This window comes from Lepidochelys kempii, chromosome 4 (assembly GCF_965140285.1).
Source record: "Lepidochelys kempii isolate rLepKem1 chromosome 4, rLepKem1.hap1, whole genome shotgun sequence".
NCBI lineage: Eukaryota > Metazoa > Chordata > Testudines > Cheloniidae > Lepidochelys > Lepidochelys kempii.
Genome location: NC_136383.1, coordinates 128,118,382 through 128,139,918, shown reverse-complemented (window position 1 = coordinate 128,139,918; position 21,537 = coordinate 128,118,382). Strand labels below are relative to the sequence as shown.

General features: G+C 42.2%; 2 protein-coding genes across 8 annotated transcripts in view; one reads left to right on the top strand and one right to left on the bottom strand.

Moving 5' to 3' along the window:
* Nucleotides 1–21,537, bottom strand: part of KDM3A (lysine demethylase 3A) — a 51,055-nt gene that overhangs the window by 7,851 nt on the left and 21,667 nt on the right. For 6 of the 7 annotated variants that reach the window (XM_073342865.1, XM_073342868.1, XM_073342870.1 and 3 more), the window contains 11 exons: nucleotides 15,782–16,341; nucleotides 14,097–14,298; nucleotides 11,350–11,564; nucleotides 9,886–10,038; nucleotides 9,595–9,690; nucleotides 9,002–9,129; nucleotides 6,203–6,386; nucleotides 5,231–5,400; nucleotides 4,133–4,369; nucleotides 2,465–2,636; nucleotides 51–141 (listed from right to left, as the gene is read on the bottom strand). In XM_073342865.1, coding sequence (XP_073198966.1) covers nucleotides 51–141; nucleotides 2,465–2,636; nucleotides 4,133–4,369; nucleotides 5,231–5,400; nucleotides 6,203–6,386; nucleotides 9,002–9,129; nucleotides 9,595–9,690; nucleotides 9,886–10,038; nucleotides 11,350–11,564; nucleotides 14,097–14,298; nucleotides 15,782–16,341 — 2,208 coding nt within the window. The remainder of the gene's footprint in view (nucleotides 1–50; nucleotides 142–2,464; nucleotides 2,637–4,132; nucleotides 4,370–5,230; nucleotides 5,401–6,202; nucleotides 6,387–9,001; nucleotides 9,130–9,594; nucleotides 9,691–9,885; nucleotides 10,039–11,349; nucleotides 11,565–14,096; nucleotides 14,299–15,781; nucleotides 16,342–21,537) is intronic. The other variant, XM_073342867.1, reaches the window with a different exon arrangement.
* Nucleotides 17,531–19,662, top strand: LOC140910852 (uncharacterized). Its single transcript, XM_073342885.2, has 2 exons — nucleotides 17,531–18,399; nucleotides 18,987–19,662. Exons 1-2 carry the CDS (start codon nucleotides 17,817–17,819, stop codon nucleotides 19,163–19,165), a joined length of 762 nt encoding a protein of 253 aa, XP_073198986.1. The 5' UTR covers nucleotides 17,531–17,816; the 3' UTR covers nucleotides 19,166–19,662.

Here is a 21,537-nt window from a genome sequence, read left to right as displayed (position 1 = left end):
GTCTTTGGTGCATCAACCATGCAAGGAATAGTTTTTTCAAAAGTTCATACCGAGATGGCATCATGTCTCGGAAGTCTTCTCCCGGAGGCCAGTCCTTAAGCTTCAACACCATTGGCTCCCTTCCTTCTGTTTTAAGGCGGCCTATGATTAAGAGTTCACAGGTATTAGTTTCTTGTAACTTGTACTTTTTATAATGGAAAACTCATCCAAAGGTATCTGGTCTCACACATTACAAGCACACTGTAGCCACAAACATTTATGCAAAACCAGGGCCCTGTTTTTTCCTATGACACTGTTGTCTGGAAAATTCCTTGACTTGTGTCCCAGAAAAAGCAGTTTCTTACAATAGCAACTGGTTCTTCCGGAAATTGGGTGTGTCCTCCCTATCCATCCAATCCCAGCTGCAATTTAATTTCAGGAAAATTCAGGAAATCAGTGGCTATTGTGTCCTCTCAGCAACCTCTCCCAACATCAGACACTTTCAACAGAGGTTAGAAATGTACTGTCCAGCTCCCATTGCTTAAGTTTCTTCCCCCAAGTGCCATAGTTTTAAGAGAATCTAACTCTGCAGAGATTCTGCATTTTCACATTAAGAACCACAACAACTATGGGAATTAAATGTTTTTTCTTTGAAGTGGCCTCTGTTTCCACTTGTGGGAACCTAGCAAGCAGCACAATTCTTTTCTGATGAGTTCTAGTTTAATCAAGTAATGCACAACTGTCCTCACAAAGCAACCCTCAGCTCTAGAGAGAGAGAGACAAAGAGCCCTGCAGATTTTCATGATGGAGACATTATGTAGATAGACCACTGATGAAACCTGATTTCTAGTAGAGCAGGGGTGGGCAAACTATGGCCAGTGGGCTGCATCCGACCCTCGAGTTCCTGCTGGGGAGCAGGGTGTGGTCTGCACAGCTTCCGGAAACTGCGGCATGTCCCCCCCTCCGGCTCTTACGCCAAGGAGCAGCCAGTGGCTCCTCTCCACATGCTGCTCCCGTCCCAAGCGCCGCCCACACAGCTCCCATTGGCCAGGCCCTGCAGCCAATGGGAGATGCAGGGGCAGTGCCCGCAGATGGGGCAGTGCACAGCAGAGCCGAGTGGCCATGCCTTGGCATAGGAGGAACATGCTGCTGCTTCCGAGAGCTGCTTGAGGTAAGTATCATCCGGAGCCTGCACCCGTGCCCCAAACCGCTGCCCCAGCCCAGAGCCCCCTCCTGCCCTCTGAACCCCTCTGTCCCAGCCCGGAGCACCCTCCTACACCTCCCACCCCAGAGTCTGCACCCTCCACCCGCTGCCCTCCTCCCCGACCCCTGCTGCCCCAGCCCAGAGCCCCCTTCCGCACCATGAACTCATTTCTGGCCCCACCCCGGAGTCTGCACCCCCAGCCAGAATCCTCACCTCCTCCTGCACCCCAACTTCATGATCATTCATGGCCCGCCATACAATTTCTATACCCAGAAGTGGCCCTCAGGGTAAAAAAGTTTGCCCACCCCTGTAGTAGAGCAAACTAACCAGTGTTTAACAATGTCCAGCCTACAGCCTAATGCACTTTAGATGTACTGAGTGGAAATGCATTCCCTTTACACTGATTAAGGGCTACTAAAAATGTAGATGGCTTTCTAAATTGCTTTAGTCCTATTCAAACAGCAAAAACAGAAGACCCCTGCACCCTCAAACATCTACTGTATAAGTCTAGTTTCCCACAGATGAGGAGGAGGTTTTAGGAAGTACACCTGGAGAGGATAGTCTGATTCATGAGGAATTCAAGACACCACTTCTGGTATCAATTCAAGATGAGGCCACAGGACAACTTAATCACTATGGAATACTGAAAAATTAGAAATTAGAAGTCCAAGACAAGCTTTATTTAATGGCTCACAGAAGTAATTCCAATTAGAAGTGCAACATGTGGAATAAAAAGAGTTCTCTAGGGGTTCAAAAAGCCAATTCAACCATCCTGTTAGCATCAACATTTATATTTTAATCATCCAGATTCCATTCAACTGGTAAAGCAGTTGAAGGATGTACATTAGGCTATGGGAGTACTCAAACTTCATCGAAGTGTTCCCCCAAAGATCCTCTCTCTGCCAGAGAGAGAGGGAAAAAAAAGATGCTGAAGAAAGAGCCCTCAAAAGGAGATTTTGAAGAAATATCTTCCTCTTAGTATGGAGGACTAGGAACAAGGTCAGTGCATTTCACAAGGTGCACCTGTAAAGAGCACTGACACGCATGCTACACTGGAGCATGGGGAAGATGAACCATTTGTCAAACTCTGAAACTTGGAACTTTTCCAAGCCAGACAGAACAGCATATTCCCCTTACAGAGGCATCAAAGATAAACAAGTCTGACATTCTGGAGTAAAGCAAGCAATAAGAATGGAAAGCAGGATATTTTCTTCTGTTTGCCATATTTCTTAGTATCCATTAGACAAAACAATAGAATATAAGTGACTTCACATTGCATACTTGGAATATCTTCAAATCCATCCCAGAAGTCTCCTACTGTAGCTCCTGTGATAATTTCATTGGTTCTGCAATTGACCAGATCTACTTCCTGTTGGCCGAACTCCTTCCTGAAGGATTCTGGTTTCCAAAGCTCTGCATTTAGTTTGTGATGCACTCCAGACACCATCACAGGCTAAAAGACATGAATTAGAGAAAATTAATGCCTCTTTAATACAGAATATTTTAAGATTTAATAAGCATTTCTGCAGGGCCTCATCATACAAGAATTATAATGGCAATAGAGATTATACCAAATTTAGTAAGACAAAAACTGAAGATATTTTTTAAAATAACTATACCTTTTCTCCAACATCTTTTATTTATAGTGTTGCTGAGGACATGGGTACCTCATGAAGATATACTTAGTAGAATTTACAATGCCTTTCCATTATTTCAGCTGCCATGCTAGATTTACGTAGTCTGTACATGTTATAATAAAAGCTGCTTTGTAGTTTGAAATCTTATCCATACTTGAGGGAAATAAAGGAGGAACCAGTAGCAACAAAACTGCTAATTCATTCATATGCTGTACTTTCAGAAGTTAAGTTGTAGTTTCTAAAGCTTACAAAAACTTCAAGTGTATTAAGTTGCCTGGAAAACAGAAGTAGTAAATCTTTCACGCAAATTTTAATTCTCAACAGGAAAAAGTATGTTTGTTAGAAGACCAAAAAAAAAAAAGTTGGCCATAAGACAGTGACAGAGATCATTGCTGCTAAGTGAGCGGTTTTTCATAAGTGACTCTGGGTGTCAACTCCCAGACTTATGAACAGGACATGGTGGGTATTAAAGGTGCGTAATCCACTTCCCAATAAAGGTTTACATATAGTTTTAGAGACAACTTTGTTGTCCTGTCTTTGTAAATCAAAGAAGTTATGATGGACAGCCTCCATCTGGTACAAGAGGTTTTTCTTAGACCTTTTCTATAGAGGTTTTTAAGGTTAGGCTTGACAAAGCCCTGGCTGGGATGATTTAACTGGGAATTGGTCCTGCTTTGAGCAGGGGATTGGACTAGATGACCTTCTGGGGTCCCTTCCAACCCTGATATTCTATGATTCTATTCTATGATTCTAAGAAAGCCAGAGTCACAATAGGAGCCACCAATATATCCCAGCAAGAGGTATTAAAATGCACAGAAGTAGTATTTTATACAGTTTATCCTCTTCTATGCAAGGAGCTCAGCACTAATCAACTCACTCAACACTCATGTAAGGGAAACAATTATGGATAATCATTCCCCTCTAAACAGATAATGAAATGAAAGCAGAGCAATTTTGTAACCTCATCGTTTGTCAGTGGCAATGCTAAAAGAAGTCTGAAGTCCAGTCCCACCCTGCTTTAACCACTAGACAATAATCCATGGTGGCTCTCTGGCACAGTAGCATGCCATACATTGCACTACTAACTGGAAATTATAATCAATCTCAGAACCAAGGCTGAATGTCCAGCTGTATGCTCTGCCACTAGAGAACATCCATTCTATATTTAGAAAATCCTTTCTGTTGACTAGTGCTCAGATACCACAGCTAAGGGCCATTAAAAAAAAAAAAAAAAAATCTACACAGTCTGTATTAGCCCACTAAGGATAATGTGAGTGTCCAGGAAACAAGCAAAACATCTTGAGGAAAATACCTGTCCCTGCTTCCAGCATTCTCTAAAGACATTCCAGTTACTCGCATTGTTGGGATCCTGAAGACACAGCAAGCGGTTATCACATAACCAATAGTGAGGTGTATCAAAGCCCAATATAGTAGGCTTTATAGTTAATCCTTGAGGTTTCTTAGGCAAATCTGTGAGAGTTCTACTTTGCACCAACGATGCAAAAATGTCATCAAGGATTTTGGGAGTGCTCTTGAGCCCACTTTCTGTCTGAATTGAAGAGGGAGAAGAGAAAGTGAATGTTAATATATGCTTTTGTTGCAGTCATATGTCAAGATGCCATTGTTCTGCAGAGATTTTAATAAGTCATGCAACACTCCTACTACATATTTTTGCCACCAACTGCTTCCTTTTCACTTCAGTCCACGTTTATATTATGTAGGCATAATAGTCTCCTTATAGTTAATGCTTAATTATGTAAGTGACATAGCTTTATACTAACTACTGTAGAAAGACTTGCTGTTATTTATACCTGTGCAAACCCATTGAAGAAGATAGAGCGTGGCTCCTAGTTAGGATTATATTTAAAGTTAGTGATCTGAAATCAGTGAGATTGCATTTCTGAAACCCAGTTTAAATATTTCCCCCACTATTTCAAAATTAGTTACAGACTGGGTTTAATTCACACCTGGAGGGACAGTGTGAAGTAATTTGCAATCTACGCATCTGAAAAAAATAAATAAATAAATCACTTGATGGAGAACGCAGCTTTAAACTCTAGCTGGGGGTCGTTTCAGAGCCCTCCTGGAGGCTACCAGGGAAGTGCATTTGCAGGATGCTCTGGCTCTATCCTTCCAGGTGTATGGGCTGCAGCAGACAGAGCAAGGGTAGCTGGCAAGCTTATGCTGTTGTGGCACTACTCCATGTAGGCTATAACTAGGCACCCCCATATGGATGCCTCTGACAAAAAGCCAGACAATGAAACTGCCTTCCCCAGCAAAATATTTTTGATGGTTATGTATTTAAATTGGCACATGCCTGGTGAAATGGTTCCTACTCACTATACACTTCCAGCACAGTTTGGCTTTAAAACCACAATAAGGAAGAAGCACTGCAAAAATCCTCATATACCTTTCCTCCAGAAGAGTTCAGCAGATTCCTCAAGAAACCTGTGTTGTTGTTGCTCACAGGTGTTAATATTGCACTGTTGAATGTCTGCAGGGCAGTAGGGGGTTTAGTGAAAGTGGGAAGGGTCTGAAGAGGTTTGTTTTCATTCTTTAAAATGGACGCGAGGAGTTTATCTGAAACGGAGAGGTAAAACTCCACTGAAACTGAACCAAGGCAGGTATATTCTGGAGTTTGAAGCACAGTTTTATATCAATTAAAAAAAATTACTTGTTAATATGGCCAATATATTCCATTTTAAACCATCTTCGAGTCACACTACATTTCAACTATATTCATTAAAAAAATACTATTCCTTTTTGGAAGAGACATTTTCCCCCTTATGTAGTTTTGAATTTAAAACCAGATAGACAAAACTCTGTGGGTGAAATGTAAACAAGCCCAGTATCAACAAATATTTTGCTCATTGCCAATTTGACTCTTCAGACTTGCCTAATGTCTTAAAGTATCTGAAACTGTGCGCTTCCTCTTCCATTTTCTTTTGGGGGCAGGAGGGAATCTGTTCTCTTCCCCAAACTAGCACCATATCTGAATTGGCAAATTATTACTTATTCCTCAGAAGTCTTCATTACTTCCTTCCACTGTATTGCTGCAGAATACTACAGTCTAGCGAGTGGATTTTCACGAGTACCTAAGCAAGTTAGGTACCTAGTGTGCTTAGGCAGTTTTGAAAAATCCAGTGTCATGGGTGAAGTTTTCAAAAATGCCTAAATGACTTAGGAACTTAAGTTCCATTTTCAAAAGTGACTTAGGTGGTTAGGCATTTTAAAATACACAAGTCTTTTTACCTGGTTTATTAAACTCTTATACCAGTAGCCAGCCACCATAACCCCCTCCCCATTCTGCAATGGGTCTGATATTGTACATTTTCAATTAGCTAGTAGCAGCGGAAGGTTGTTTTTCATATATGACATTTACCTTTATTTTCTTTATTCACGTTTCCACTTGTTAGGTTAGCCAGCCAACTCAAGGAAGGAGAAGTATTTACTGAAGAGACTGGTTTACTTCCAAATGTTGGTTTTACAGGAGAATCATAGCTAGTGGCTAATGGGTTTAGGACAAAATTATGCTGAAGTGTGGATTTCTCTCCGGGGATTAAACTCTGCAAGACAAGTTGAAGATACTTAAGTGGCTTGCCCAGTCACAGAGGAAGTCTGTGGAGGAACAGAGATAGCAACCTAGCCTATCACTTAATATTTTTCTTGGCATCTGTTATTGACACCTTAGAGCAGTTTTGAACTGGCCCGCCCGCTATACATCAGCAGTTCTGTCCTGTTCCTCACTAGGGGCTCTGCTTTAAGAATAGCCTACTACTCTGCTCCAATTCCACCCTGAGCTCCCAGCAGTTCCAGCCCATGTGCTCCCCCTGCCCAGTCCCAGCTGCAATGTCCCCAGGCTGACCCACGTCTGAGCACACCCTGCTACACACCTGCTGTTCCACCTCTGAGCATATGCACCTGAGGCCAGCACCTGCCAGCTTGGAGGACCCTGTGTTGCCAGGGAGTAAAAGGGCCTGCCTGGCAGGGAGCACTAGGGCCAAAGACACCAGAAGCCTTGGTGAACTGGATGTGGGGGGAAGAAAGGGAGAATGCCTTTACAACAGAGCCGCCGGTGGGGAGCAGGAAGTAATAGATACCAAGTGGAACAAACGGAAAATCCTCCCCTGCAGCTTCAGCACCTATACTCTCCTGAGAGATAACCGCTTTCCCTTCACAGCTGCAAAGTATCCTTTGAGCCCATACATGCTAGGCCTGGGCAGGAGGGGTTCAGAAACAGGTCAGCACATGGATGCTGCAGGGGAATATAGGGGCTGGAGCTGACAGTAGACCGTGAGCTAAGTAGTTGGGCCTTCCTTACAGCACAGCTCCCAGAGGGAAGCAGGAGACAAGAAAGGCTCTGTCCGGGAGGAGTCACCCCGATTCCCTGGGCCTCCCCCACTGCTCCCTGCTCAAACTGTACCAGGGATGCTCCTGTCTCCTACAATTACTCCTCTATCCTCAGGGCTCAAAATCCTGAATACCCAATGCTCATTCAGCTCATGAGGATTTCTGGCTAACTGAATATCAAACATTTCCACTCCCAATAGAGCATCATTAAGATCAGTGACTAAAAAGTTTCACTGTGAAACTGCAGCTAAAAATATCATTTACTTTATCCGAATGCCCAGTTATCAGATGTCCCACAAGCCATATAGATAAACAGACTTCACCTGCATTTATTTTAGAAACTTTTCATTTACATTTTAACACACTGAAGCTACCCTATTGATACATTTCAACATATAGTGGTACACTTTTAATCAGGCACTTAATTATTTGCTTATGCAACATAAAGCAATCAATAACTGACATATTTTTGCTAGTGTGCAAACACCAAAAGAGCCCTTTGACCCGCCAAGATTTGGCCATCACCTTATCCAGCCAGACAGAAAACAAATACATACCACTGCCCTAGAGTATTAAGCCTAAAATAATTTTCTGAAGTTCATGCTGCTTTTAAGTTTTTTAAAAAAAAGTCAGACCTATTTTAATACTTGCTTGTAGAAGCCATAATTTAAGTATGGTCTTCTGCCTACCACATCCTCAAAACCAAAGGCCAGATACCCCATTGAAATCAATGGAACTATGCTGATTTACACCATTTGTGGAGCTGGCCTTTGGCAATTTGGGGGGGAGTGAGGGGGAGGAGGAGGGAGTGGGATGGGGAAGACGATTGCTAGCATCAACCCTGCCAAGTAACATATGCTGGGGGGGTGGGGGGGATTATTTCACAAGTCCAATTAGCAATAAAAACATGATAAATTTAAATATTTTTCATATGTAGTATGGAAACTACTCAACTTTCAGAAGGGCACTACCAAAAGGGAAGCATTTAATTTATTCCCAAGTACCTGTAAGTGTTTAAACTTAACAGAGTACGTCAAAACTAGACTAAAATTGTATAATGCAATTTAAAGAGGACTAGCTTTGTGGATTTTGTTTACAATAAGATGGTTATGTTCTCAAACGAAAACTATGTTTTAATTATAGGAAAGCTCTCTCTTATATCCCAGCCATTAAGATTTATTTGTTATCTAGTTAGCCTAAAATTCTTGTTAGAGACTCCATTACTGAAGTTTTATAAGGCATACGAGAATATTCTTCTAGAATAATTCCTAGAAGATATGAAAATCTTTCTTCAAACAGATTAATATTTTTAAGAACTCCAAATTTCCTCTGAACTGCTTATTTTAGATTTAACCTACTTTGTTGCATTATTTTGTCATTAAGTCTCCAGGACTCAAGGAATTTCCTGTTCTCTTTCTGCACTCCACCAGATTCCCTCACCCTTCCAGTCTAGAAGTTTCTTGAAAATATCTTCTTCAGTACAATCCTCCTTTTCCTTTAGCAGTCAGTCGATGAGAGCCGCAGAACGCTCAATGCTTTTAAAAAACTGGACACTTATCTTAAAAAAAATGGGTCCCTATAATGGGTCCCTAGACACCTAAACATTTTGCTAGTACATTTAAGAAAGTTTAACCAGTGAATATGCACACATATTAATATTGCACAGATCCATAGAATAGGATTTCAGAAGTGGTTGGTGTTGGCCTAATTGAAATCAGTTATCACTGAGACTTTAATGAGAGCAGAGTCAGGCCAACACTGAGCACCTTTGAAAGACCCAATCATTGTTTCTCAAACTATGTGTATATATAGCGTGAGACAGTGGCAATACCTGTTTTGGATCCTCCTTCAGATTTGGTTTTGATAGAGTCTTTAACTGCTTATTCGCACAAGGACAGTTTGCCTTTATTCCCCATTTTGCTCTTACAGAGTGAACAGTGTCACCAACATCATAGAGAGCTAAATGAGAAGAATCAGTAATGAGCTCATATTATCCAAATTAAACATACAGACTATCAAGATTCAATGTGGGTACACTATGTAGCTAAAAGACAGTTAAGAGAAAGCATTTCCAAAATGGTGATATGTCAGTTTAACTCATGTTTTGTTTATTAGGATTTAACTTTTTCAGAGAAATCAAGATACTTTCTGTACTTAAAATTAAATACTTTACACAAATAACACCAGCAAAACAAAATACAGAGTTAGTCTTTAAACACTGCTTCTTGGTAAACTGGCTGAACAATTTTATTACTCAAATCATTTTATCCTAGTCTACGGAGAAACATTCTGGACTAGATCCAGTGGCCACTGAAGTCAGTGGAATCTTTTCCATTCAACTAGCATTGGATCAGGCCCTATATGAGTAAACAACAGAACACTTGGTACTGTTCACATATATTTCCACAGTAATTATTAGAATACCTTTTCCAGGAATTATCTGTGTAGGCATTAAGTTCTCCGGTTCATGTAACTGACCCTTCACACATTTAAGCCAGGAAAAAGTATCAGATGCACCATCTGCAACCAAATCATTTTAAATGACTAGTTAATGTATTCATTCATTCAGTCTCTGAATAGCCACTTGTTTGTCCTTCAATAATTTCAGCATACAAGTTTATAAAAAGAGCTTTACAATAAGCCTATCCATTCACTAACATAATAGTTCAACAACTTAAGTAATTTTTAAGAAAGCAGGACACTGCACATTCTCACCTTCATGTATGCTTTTCTTTTTCATCCTGTAACAATCTACACACACTCCAAAGCCACACTTGGGGCAAACCCAGTGAAGGTTGAATATTGTGGTGTCACACACATCACACATTTCTCGAACGCCTCGAACTGCACGTTTCCAGGCTACTTGTCCTGTGGTAATTGACAGTCTAGTCAAAGTTAAAGAGTTAACTTTGCAGCTCTATGGGTTTCGATTAATGTACTTCAAAAATAATTACATTAGTATAAAATATCCCCCATTGGCTCAAGAATTAATCTTGCCCCATCTCGGGGAGAATTTTAAGAGGAAGAATTACATGTCTGGAGGAGGAAGAGGAAACACTTCAGAGGCAGGTTTGAATCTATTCAAGGTTTTGCATGTAAGAAAAAACCCTGGGGAAGACTGATTAGTGGACAGAGGGCAAACAAGGCTGTCAAAGGTGCACAATAAAGAGTAATCATATGGATACTACCACCTTGCCATGTGCACATATACATGTATGAAGAGAAACAATGCAGCCACTCCTTTAAACCATGCTGCACCTCTGGCTATACAATTATAGCTACAGGAAAAAGACATTGCTTAAACTGCAATTCTTCACTGAGGAGTAATAGTGTAAAATGCCATAGGGTTCCATATTTGTCTTTTCATGGTTTCTAGTTTAAAAAGTATGCTCAGTTTAATGTAAAATAAGGATAGTTTTTTCTAGCTGTCAGTCGTGTAATCTCAGAATAGACTCAGAAATTTGAACTGAGTTCTTTCCCTCATGCACATCTGCACCAGTAGAGGTTCCACAAACTAAGTATCCCTTCAGCAACACCTGTTTAGTCCTTCGCCATCAGTGAAGTTTCAAAAAGGTGAAACTGTGTAGGGCAATTCTGTTGGGGCTCAATCCTGCACCACTGAAGACAATGAGAGTTCTATTATCGACTTCAATGGAAGCAAGATGAGGCCCTTGATATACAAAAAGGAACAGAAGCCACACCACTCAACTGTGTTAGCCCCCTATTGCTACCAAGAACAGAAAGCAATAAAAACTTATTTTGTCTCTAAGTTAATAGATCTGACTGAATATACACAGGCAGCAGATAAGTAGAGTAGAAAAGTACCATTTTTACATCATCACTTTCTATAACAGAACTGCACTTCAAGGTTTTTTCTGGAAAGGTAGGAGAGGTCAGGCCAACTGAGAGTATGAGACTCATGTGCACCATGGAAACTAGCAGAGCTGAATCCTGATAAGGGTCCAAGAGTACAGAGTTGCTTAACATTCATATCCACAAGTTTAAACATATTATTACTTCCCACCACCAAGAATCAAAATAGACATTTAATAAAGCTTTTAAAATGGCAACACCAAATGCATACAATCAATTTGCATGCAGGAAACAAGCTATGAAGACCTATTTTGAAAAGTTGAGGGAAAAGTCCTAAATTTTACATTTCAGAAGAGCTGCTCTTACTGTGTGGTTCTATTGTGGACATGACCTCCTTTTCGGATATCACCAGCCGGCAGAAGTGGTCTCCGATGTTGGCTAGAATATACTTTGCAGTGTCTAGATCTAGACCCACAACATTTTTTGCTAAAGGCAGCCACAAGCTGATAGCCTCAGAGTCGTACTTGTCCGGCGTTAAGAAACCTTCTTCACGCAGCAATCCATGTCTATTGAACCGCAGCCTGTAGAGGAGAGAGGATGGGGATAACAAAAACAAAAAACCCAAATGTTGTCTACTAGCTCATTTCCACCTCTTCTAGTCTGTTACCCAGACACCTGCATACAATCATACAAGAAATTAACAGGATAACTGACAATGCTGAATATGATTTAATGGTTAGTATAGATCAGGATAAATTGTGTTCTCTATTATGTCAGAGAATCATGATTAAACCATGCTCACTGAGGAAGAAATTCAGTTTTGTTGTGCCCTTCACATTTTAAGCCAGGAAATCTAAAGAATCCAATTAGTGATAATCTTAAATGCATTTGCAATAGGAGACATGCACTTTAGGGCTGTAGCAAAGATTTTTCATTGTATTAGTGGTGCACAGCTCAAACTTGATTCAAACCCTAACACAGCAGGAAACTGAATATCTTAAACATAACCAATAAAACAATTATGGCTAACTTGGAAAGCAGGTCAGTAGACAAAAGAACATCTACTTTCCAGAAGGTTTTGTATTTAGATTTACCAGTAGGAAAATCTAGGGGGGAAAATATTTAAACTACTGACAACACAGAAAAATAAATATATTAAAGAAAACTTTACAAATCACATGCTAAAAGTGTTCATTAATAGGGCTCCTTTACAAACTATCCATGAAATCTCAGTGAAAGACAGCTGCTTCTGAGGTGGAACAACCAACAGGTGCTCTATATGCTGCATAAAAATGGCAAGGAAGTTAGTTCAAAAGCAAAACCATACTGCTACCACTTACTCTTCCCATGAATTAAGAGTGCTGTGGGATCTTTAACATCCACACAGAGGAGATGGGACCACCATTTTTAAAGTTCTAATTGAAAAGACTCAATCTACCTTGAAGCGATGAGTTAACATTACTTAGCTTTAAAACAACTGTGGTATTTCAGGCATAATATTAAGCCACGTTTATTAAATCACCAGTTAGCAATATTGGTCTTAAATGTCTTGTTCTCATGTTACACATTTTTCTTACTTCTCCCCTCCCTCCCCAAGAGCTCATAGAGCTATAATACTTCTTCCACTAGAAGGTGTGTAGGAAATTAAGCCTGTAATGCAACAGTAAAACAGGGAGATTTTTCCAGCCCCAAATCTTCATTCAAGGAGACTAGGACTTCAATGTTTGTTTTTAAATTTAATCACAAAGTGATCTCTCTCTACACAGCACTACACATGCGTCACTTTATGCAACAAAAGAATGATACAATCCATGCCCCATAAAGTTTAACACAAGAAAAACAAAACTAGTAAGGACAGATGTGACAAAATAATTGGGAATGAGATGAATATAGAAAGATTTCATGAAAGGGGAGAGATTTATGTAGGATTTGAAAAAGGAGGGAATATTTTCAGGAATCTTGCATAGTCTGCATTTCTTCAGAAAAAACCTATACCTTCCCTCCCAATTGTACTCCGAAATTTAAGCTGTCCTTTAAAAATATTTTTCTAGTCCCTGACAACCACCTTCATGACAGACACCCCTGGGTACTGAATCAGGAACCTCTGGAACTCAAAGCATGAATCTCTACAGCTTGAGATAAAAGAGCCAGGCTCCCAAGCAGGCAGCTGTAACAGACTCAACCTCTCTGGATCAGGCATGGCGGGAGCGGGGGGGTGGAGGAGTGCGGTGGTGTTCAACACCAGACAGAGTGACCATTTGGTTTAACTTAGGGCTAGTCTACACTAGCAAGAATACTGTGGGAGACTGTATCAAAAGCTTTGCTAATGTCAAGCAACAACACGTCCACTGCTTTCCCCCCATCCACAGAGCCAGTTATCTTGTCATAGAAGGCAATTAGAAGGAGAAATAGAAGGATATCATGCATCTCTTCAGGATCATCCACTGAGCTGACCTGGGTGGTCTCTTACTCCTATTTTATAGCTTCTCCCTACTTGAGTTCTGAGTGGCTCAGTTCTCAAAGTACAAATATTTAGGACTTCACCCATGGAAACTTACTCTAGCTATAGCATACCCTCCTAAATAGCAAAAAGATGTACCAAATCTAGTGTAAAGGCTTTATTTAATTGTAAATAAACATGTTCTAACCAACCCAATAAGAATGCACCTTTCTTTAGAAAACAACAATTAGAAAATAACAATTACAAAATAAAACATTGATTTAAATCACTGATTTTAATTAAGACTTTCCACTGGGTAATTTAAATTATCTTGATTTAAAATTAATCCATCCTATACTGAGAACACAGTAGGCATCACGTAAGCCACTGGACAGCTGTCAAGGTTATTAATTGATCTCAGATGCATTTGAAACAGTGACTTAGAGGTGAGTGGCTGTAGGATCTCCAAAGCCATTGTAGGCCAGGATTTAAGAGAGAGACTAAAGATAAACTACTGAGCACTCTGCACTTTTTTTTTTATTATTATTGTCAGACAGGTGCCCATTTATACCTAACTTTAGGGGTTTTTTTTTAAGTCTTTGATTGAATCATCTTAAATCTATTTGTACAGCTAAAAATATCAACATCCACATATTTTCAAAATTGCTCTCACCTCCTGAAGTGAAAGAATCTGCAAAAGACAGTGGAGTCTTTTTGCTCTTTGTTTTTCCGGTAGCTGTCCAGGCGGCATTCCCTGCACTTATGCAGGTGAGGTGCAATGTTATTGCAGGAACCATCCTGCACAAAAGCTTCCCCACTTTGCTGCAGCTTCTTAACTTTACAAGCATCTGTCAAGACTGACTTGTGAACAATTACTGCAGGAAAAAAAAAAAAATAGTGCAGGTTAAACAACTTCAACTAGTCACTCAGACTCCCATTCGCTTACCCTATGCATATCTGTTAAAGCTGTAGCTGCTTTTGTTAAGTTACTTTAACTTTTCACCATATACCTCAAATTAATCTTAACATATTTTGAAGTTGATTGCTTATTACAGAGCATAAACTTCTTTTCAAGTTTTCTGACAATAAGGTCATAGTCAGGGCCCCATTTTTTGTTACAACCCTGCAATTTACCCCTTCCCACACAACTGCATTCCAGAACCTCAGCTTTTATTTGTTTTTAAATTACATTTCTGCAGACATAATAGCTAGTTGCAACCTTGAACACAGGACCAGAGTGTAAACAGATGTAACAATGTCTTTTGGAGTCTTCAAAGAGCCTGAAACACTTCTGAGAGATATAAATTGCCCCATTCATCTCAGTGAAATCTCCGGGGACTCCACAATTCTGCTGCTGCAGTCAGACATTTTTCAAAAGCATTATGGAATTCAGTATTTTACTACAGTCAGTGTTCAGGACACCCTCCTCCACCCCTGCCCCCCCGACTTCATGCCCAGCTGGAATCCACCTGCAATTGTTGCTTGCTCTGCACCTTTCCCCACAAGACAGAGAATTGAGTCACAGTGTCTGCTACATGACCTGTTCCACAAAGCCAGGCAACAGGGGGTCAGGGAACCAGAGCTGGATTTCTGTGGTCTGACTGCAAACTCGATGATCAGCTAAGCTTCCTGGAGGACAGTGCAGCAGCCCAGGTCCATGGAGCTGAGTCACTGAATCCAGCTACAAGCTTCCCCATTCTCTGGCACACAGAGTGGGAAGGAGAGAAAAGTTCCTCTAAAGAACATTGCAGGACCCTAGTGAGTGGCAACTGGGCCACCTGGAAAGCACAGCTAAAAAACCCATCAACTAATTTTGTCAATTAATTATTTTCAACTATGAGCTTGACTCGTATGAGTGTGTATGGAGGTGGGAGTGCGGAAGGATAGAAATGAAAGGCAGAATAAATTAACATTGCCTTAGAATTTAGGGATTGTTGCTGTAGCATTTGGTCCCATTATGCCATGGAGTAGGAGCCCTATTCGTAAGTTATACTCACTTTTGCAACCCTTCTTCCCTAATGTAGCCTAACAGAATTTTGTTCTGATTGGATTTGAGATGAAAAAGTATTCTTTTTTCCTTATGACTTGCATATCTAATCCTACCAAGACCTTAAATATCTTTTCCCAAGACTTACTCTGTATACATAATCTGAAAATTGGGTATAAATTTTAGGAGCCCCCCATCATACTCCTTGAGTTCCTATTCTAGAAGTGAAATCTAGGTGTTTCACTAACTCAGACATCAAGACTGCAATTTCTTAAGATTCCTTATCCTATTAACACATTTTTCTGAAATTTCTAAGCAACTATATATACACAATAATTCTCTGTTGATATCACAGCTCCAGATATACTTGCCATTGTTGTGGACTTTACTGGTGCTCCCAGCCCTAGAGCCTTCGCTTTCATTTCTCTCACATGAAATCTCATTTGAGTTTCCTCTGACTGAGGAACACGCAGAAAAGGAGTTTTCTGCCTTGTTTCCTTTGCAGCTGCTTTGTAATTTAATTTCATGCCCAGCGAAAAGGTTAACAGAAGCATCGGATGTTGAGGGTTTACAATCAAAGATTTTCTGCAGTTCTGATGTGCAATTAAGCCTGGATGTTACTCTGGAAGAATTGTCTAGGTCCTGTGTGGATTTTATAGGAACATGCTCCTTTGGGAAGTTTGTCATTGGCTTGGTAAAAGATTTGTGGACATTTTTCAAGTCACTTTGTTTTTCATTGTGTGTGTCAGTCAAAGATGGCGATCTTGAGGTCTTCAAAGAGGTATAGTTACTATTCTGATCATTAGGAGTTTTAGTTTGTTCTTTCGATAGAAACTCTGCTTTATGGAAGACCGCCAGATTTTCTTTTGACATTTTCACCGTAGTATTAAGACAAGAAGGATGTTCTTCTGGTAAATTCTCTTTGCAAATGCTGAAATGTACAATATGCAGTAATAAGACCTAAAGAGAAACTCAAACCATAACTGAATGCATCGGCTCTCCCAAGCTTTTCAAAGGAACCAGAGTTTACATAGGAAGTTAATCATGGATGCTAGCAGTTAAGATTAAGAATTCAGAAAAGTTTCACATACCAAACACCTTAAAAAGAGATACACAAACAATGAAAAACCACAAGGGGATTTTAAGACACTACAACTACTGTTCCTTCTGGGCTCCCGTGCCAACTTGTTGACTGTGTACCTCCCCCACCACAGAAGTTACAAAAACCTATTTATAAAAAGATAGTGTTTCTCTCCCCACTGTTGCTATGTGAAAGACCTACATAAACATGGGAAATGATCAATAGCTAAATGCAAGTTATGTTTTAGTCAAACAAGTTATTGGACTCAATACAGGGTAACTGGGTGAACACTAATGGTCTATGATATACAGGAGGCCAGACTATATGAACTACTGGCCCCTTCTGGCCTTATATATTTAAAAACCCACACACAACCACCCTCTATTAAGCTACATAGGAAAACAGTGAAAATGATTCAGCAGAGAGTTCTGTCAAAAAAAACTATGTGCATTTAAGATTTTTTTTTCAGCTACAGTAATCTTAAATAGCATGGATAACAGATTAAATTTGGATAATGGAATGTTAAATAGCACTTATAAGAGAATCTTGTTTCCTACTATGCCATTTTCTATAGGAAGCACTCTTCTCCTATTGTGACAGGAGAATCAGGGAGACGGGGCAGAGCTTGATGCCTGGAACACTAAGTCAGGACTGAAGTGCAGTTACACTCTAAAGAATGTTTAGTACCGTTGTGTGTTCCAGATCTACTTTACGCAGTCAACATATATTTCAAACTAATAGTGCCATAAATTTAGCCTTTCAGATTCCAGATCCCCACGTCCATGCAATACAAACAGAACTTTTAACAATTCTTTTGATTCATTGGTCATTTCCTTAATTGTATCTAGCTGCTTTTACATCTCTATATTGGATCTGCCAGGCTACCATGAGTAAGATTATTTGGGTCAGAAAATAGATAGGACTGATTACACACAGGGAACAAACCTCTTGATTAATTTGCTTTCCTCAGCCCTGGTCTACACTAGGACTTTAGGTCGAATTTAGCAACGTTAAATCGATTTAAACCTGCACCTGTCCACACAGTGAAGCCCTTTATTTCGACTTAAAGGGCTCTTAAAATCGATTTCCTTACTCCACCCCTGACAAGTGGATTAGCGCTTAAATCGACGTTCCCAGCTCGAATTTGGGGTACTGTGGACACAATTCGATGGTATTGGCCTCCGGGAGCTATCCCAGAGTGCTCCATTCTGACCGCTCTGGACAGCACTCTCAACTCAGATGCACTGGCCAGGTAGACAGGAAAAGAACCGCGAACTTTTGAATCTCATTTCCTGTTTGGCCAGTGTGGCAAGCTGCAGGTGACCATGCAGACCTCATCAGCACAGGTGACCATGATGGAGTCCCAGAATCGCAAAAGAGCTCCAGCATGGACCGAACGGGAGGTACGGGATCTGATCGCTGTTTGGGGAGAGGAATCCGTGCTATCAGAACTCCGTTCCAGTTTTCGAAATGCCAAAACCTTTGTGAAAATCTCCCAGGGCATGAAGGACAGAGGCCATAACAGGGACCCGAAGCAGTGCCGCGTGAAACTGAAGGAGCTGAGGCAAGCCTACCAGAAAACCAGAGAGGCGAACAGCCGCTCTGGGTCAGAGCCCCAAACATGCCGCTTCTATGATGAGCTGCATGCCATTTTAGGGGGTTCAGCCACCACTACCCCAGCCGTGTTGTTTGACTCCTTCAATGGAGATGGAGGCAATACGGAAGCAGGTTTTGGGGACGAAGAAGATGATGAGGAGGAGGAGGTTGTAGATAGCTCACAGCAAGCAAGCGGAGAAACCGGTTTTCCCGACAGCCAGGAACTGTTTCTCACCCTAGACCTGGAGCCAGTACCCCCCGAACCCACCCAAGGCTGCCTCCTGGACCCAGCAGGCGGAGAAGGGACCTCTGGTGAGTGTACCTTTTAAAATGCTATACATGGTTTAAAAGCAAGCATGTGAAAGGATTACTTTGCCCTGGCATTTGCGGTTCTCCTAGATGTAGTCCTAAAGCCTTTGCAAAAGGTTTCTGGGGAGGGCAGCCTTATTTCGTCCTTCATGGTAGGACACTTTATCACTCCAGGCCAGTAACACATACTCGGGAATCACTGTAGAACAAAGCATTGCAGTGTATGTTTGCTGGCATTCAACCAAAATCCGTTCTCTCTCTCTCTGTGTTATCCTCAGGAGAGTGAGATATAATTCATGGTCACCTGGTTGAAATAGGGTGCTTTTCTTCAGGGACACTCAGTATAGCCCATTCCTGCTGGGCTGTTTGCCTGTGGCTGAACAGAAATGTTCCCCGCTGTTAGCCACAGGGAGGGGGGAAGGTTGAGGGGGTAGTCACGCGGTGGGAGGAGGCAAAATGCGACCTTGTAACGAAAGCACATGTGCTATGTATGTAATGTTAACAGCAAGGTTTACCCTGAAAGAGTGTAGCGACTGTTTTATAAAATGTGTCTCTTTAAATACCACTGTCCCTTTTTTTTTCTCCACCAGCTGCATGTGTTTCAATGATCACAGGATCTTCTCCTTCCCAGAGGCTAGTGAAGCTTAGAAAGGAAAAAAACGCACTCGCGATGAAATGTTCTCCGAGCTCATGCTGTCCTCCCACACTGACACAGACAGATGAATGCGTGGAGGCAAATAATGTCAGAGTGCAGGAAAGCACAAAATGACCGGGAGGAGAGGTGGAGGGCTGAAGAGAGTAAGTGGCGGGCTGAAGAGAGGGCTGAAGCTCAAATGTGGCGGCAGCGTGATGAGAGGAGGCAGGATTCAATGCTGAGGCTGCTGCAGGACCAAACCAGAATGCTCCAGTGTATGGTTGAGCTGCAGCAAAGGCAGCTGGAGCACAGACTGCCACTGCTGCCCCTCTGTAACCAACCGCCCTCCTCCCCAAGTTCCATAGCCTCCACACCCAGACGCCCAAGAACGCGGTGGGGGGGCCTCCGGCCAACCAGCCACTCCACAACAGAGGATTGCCCAAAAAAAAGAAGGCTGTCATTCAATAAATTTTAAAGTTGTAAACTTTTAAAGTGCTGTGCTTAAAGTGCTGTGTGGCATTTTCCTTCCCTCCTCCACCACCCCTCCTGGGATACCTTGGTAGTCATCTCCCTATTTGTGTGATGAATGAATAACGAATGCATGACTGTGAAGCAGCAATGACTTTATTGCCTCTGCAAGCGGTGATTAAAGGGAGGAGGGGAGGGTGGTTAGCTTACAGGGAAGTAGAGTGAACCAAGGGGCGGGGGGTTTCATCAAGGAGAAACAAACAGAACTTTCACACTGTAGCCTGGCCAGTCATGAAACTGGTTTTCAAAGCTTCTCTGATGCGTACCGCGCCCTCCTGAGCTCTTCTAACCGCCCTGGTGTCTGGCTGCACGTAACCAGCAGCCAGGCGATTTGCCTCAATCTCCCACCCCGCCATAAACGTCTCCCCCTTACTCTCACAGATATTGTGGAGCACACAGCAAGCAGTAATAACAGTGGGAATATTGGTTTCGCTGAGGTCTAAGCGAGTCAGTAAACTGCGCCAGCGCGCCTTTAAACGTCCAAATGCACATTCTACCACCATTCTGCACTTGCTCAGCCTGTAGTTGAACAGCTCCTGACCACTGTCCAGGCTGCCTGTGTACGGCTTCATGAGCCATGGCATTAAGGGGTAGGCTGGGTCCCCAAGGATACATATAGGCATTTCAACATCCCCAACAGTTATTTTCTGGTCTGGGAAGAAAGTCCCTTCCTGCAGCTTTTGAAACAGACCAGAGTTCCTGAAGATGCGAGCATCATGCACCTTTCCCGGCCATCCCATGTTGATGTTGGTGAAACGTCCCTTGTGATCCACCAGAGCTTGCAGCACTATCGAAAAGTACCCCTTGCGGTTTATGTACTCGCCGGCTTGGTGCTCTGGTGCCAAGATAGGGATATGGGTTCCGTCTATAGCCCCACCACAGTTAGGGAATCCCATTGCAGCAAAGCCATCCACTATGACCTGCACATTTCCCAGGGTCACTACCCTTGATATCAGCAGATCTTTGATTGCGTGAGCTACTTGCATCACAGCAGCCCCCACAGTAGATTTGCCCACTCCAAATTGATTCCCAACTGACCGGTAGCTGTCTGGCGTTGCAAGCTTCCACAGGGCTATCGCCACTCGCTTCTCAACTGTGAGGGCTGCTCTCATCCTGGTATTCATGCGCTTCAGGGCAGGGGAAAGCAAGTCACAAAGTTCCATGAAAGTGCCCTTACACATGCGAAAGTTTCGCAGCCACTGGGAATCGTCCCAGACCTGCAACACTATGCGATCCCACCAGTCTGTGCTTGTTTCCCGAGCCCAGAATCGGCGTTCCACAGCATGAACCTGCCCCATTAGCACCATGATGCATGCATTGGCAGGGCCCATGCTTTCAGAGAAATCTGTGTCCATGTCCTGATCACTCACGGGACCGCGCTGACGTCGCCTGCTCGCCCGGTATCGCGTTGCCATGTTCTGGTGCTGCATATACTGCTGGATAATGCGTGTGGTGGTTGATGTGCTCCTAATTGCCAAAATGAGCTCAGCGGCCTCCATGCTTGCCTTGGTATGGCGTCCGCACAGAAAAAAGGCGCGGAACGATTGTCTGCCGTTGCTCTGACGGAGGGAGGGGCAACTGACGACACGGCTTACAGGGTTGGCTTCAGGGAGCTAAAATCCACAAAGGGTGTGCCTGTACATCAAGGAGTATTTCAGGCAGGACTGCACGGAGGGTTCCAATAAGAAATGGTGCACCAAAGTTATCGTTGTTATTGGAACAAGGAGGTTAGCCTGGCCTCTGATTGATACATGGCTAGATTAACCTCGCTGCGCCTTGTCTGTGACTGACTGCAGTGTGATCTAGACAGGGGAGGAGGAAAATGAGTACAAAACAAATCTGGTCTATTTCTTGTTCTGACCCACTCCATCTATCCTTTACATCTTTGGCTGGCAGCAGACAAAAAAGGCGCGAAATGATTGTCTGCCCTTGCTTTCACGGGGGGAGGGAGGGTGGGAACGGGTTCCTGACGATATGTA

Coding starts and splice junctions, on each gene's coding strand:
- LOC140910852 (XM_073342885.2), top strand. CDS start 17,817: ATGCAGACCTCATCAGCACAGGTGACCATGATGGAGTCCCAGAATCGC. Junction 18,400..18,986: donor AGGCGGAGAAGGGACCTCTG/GTGAGTGTACCT, acceptor TTTCTCCACCAG/CTGCATGTGTTTCAATGATC.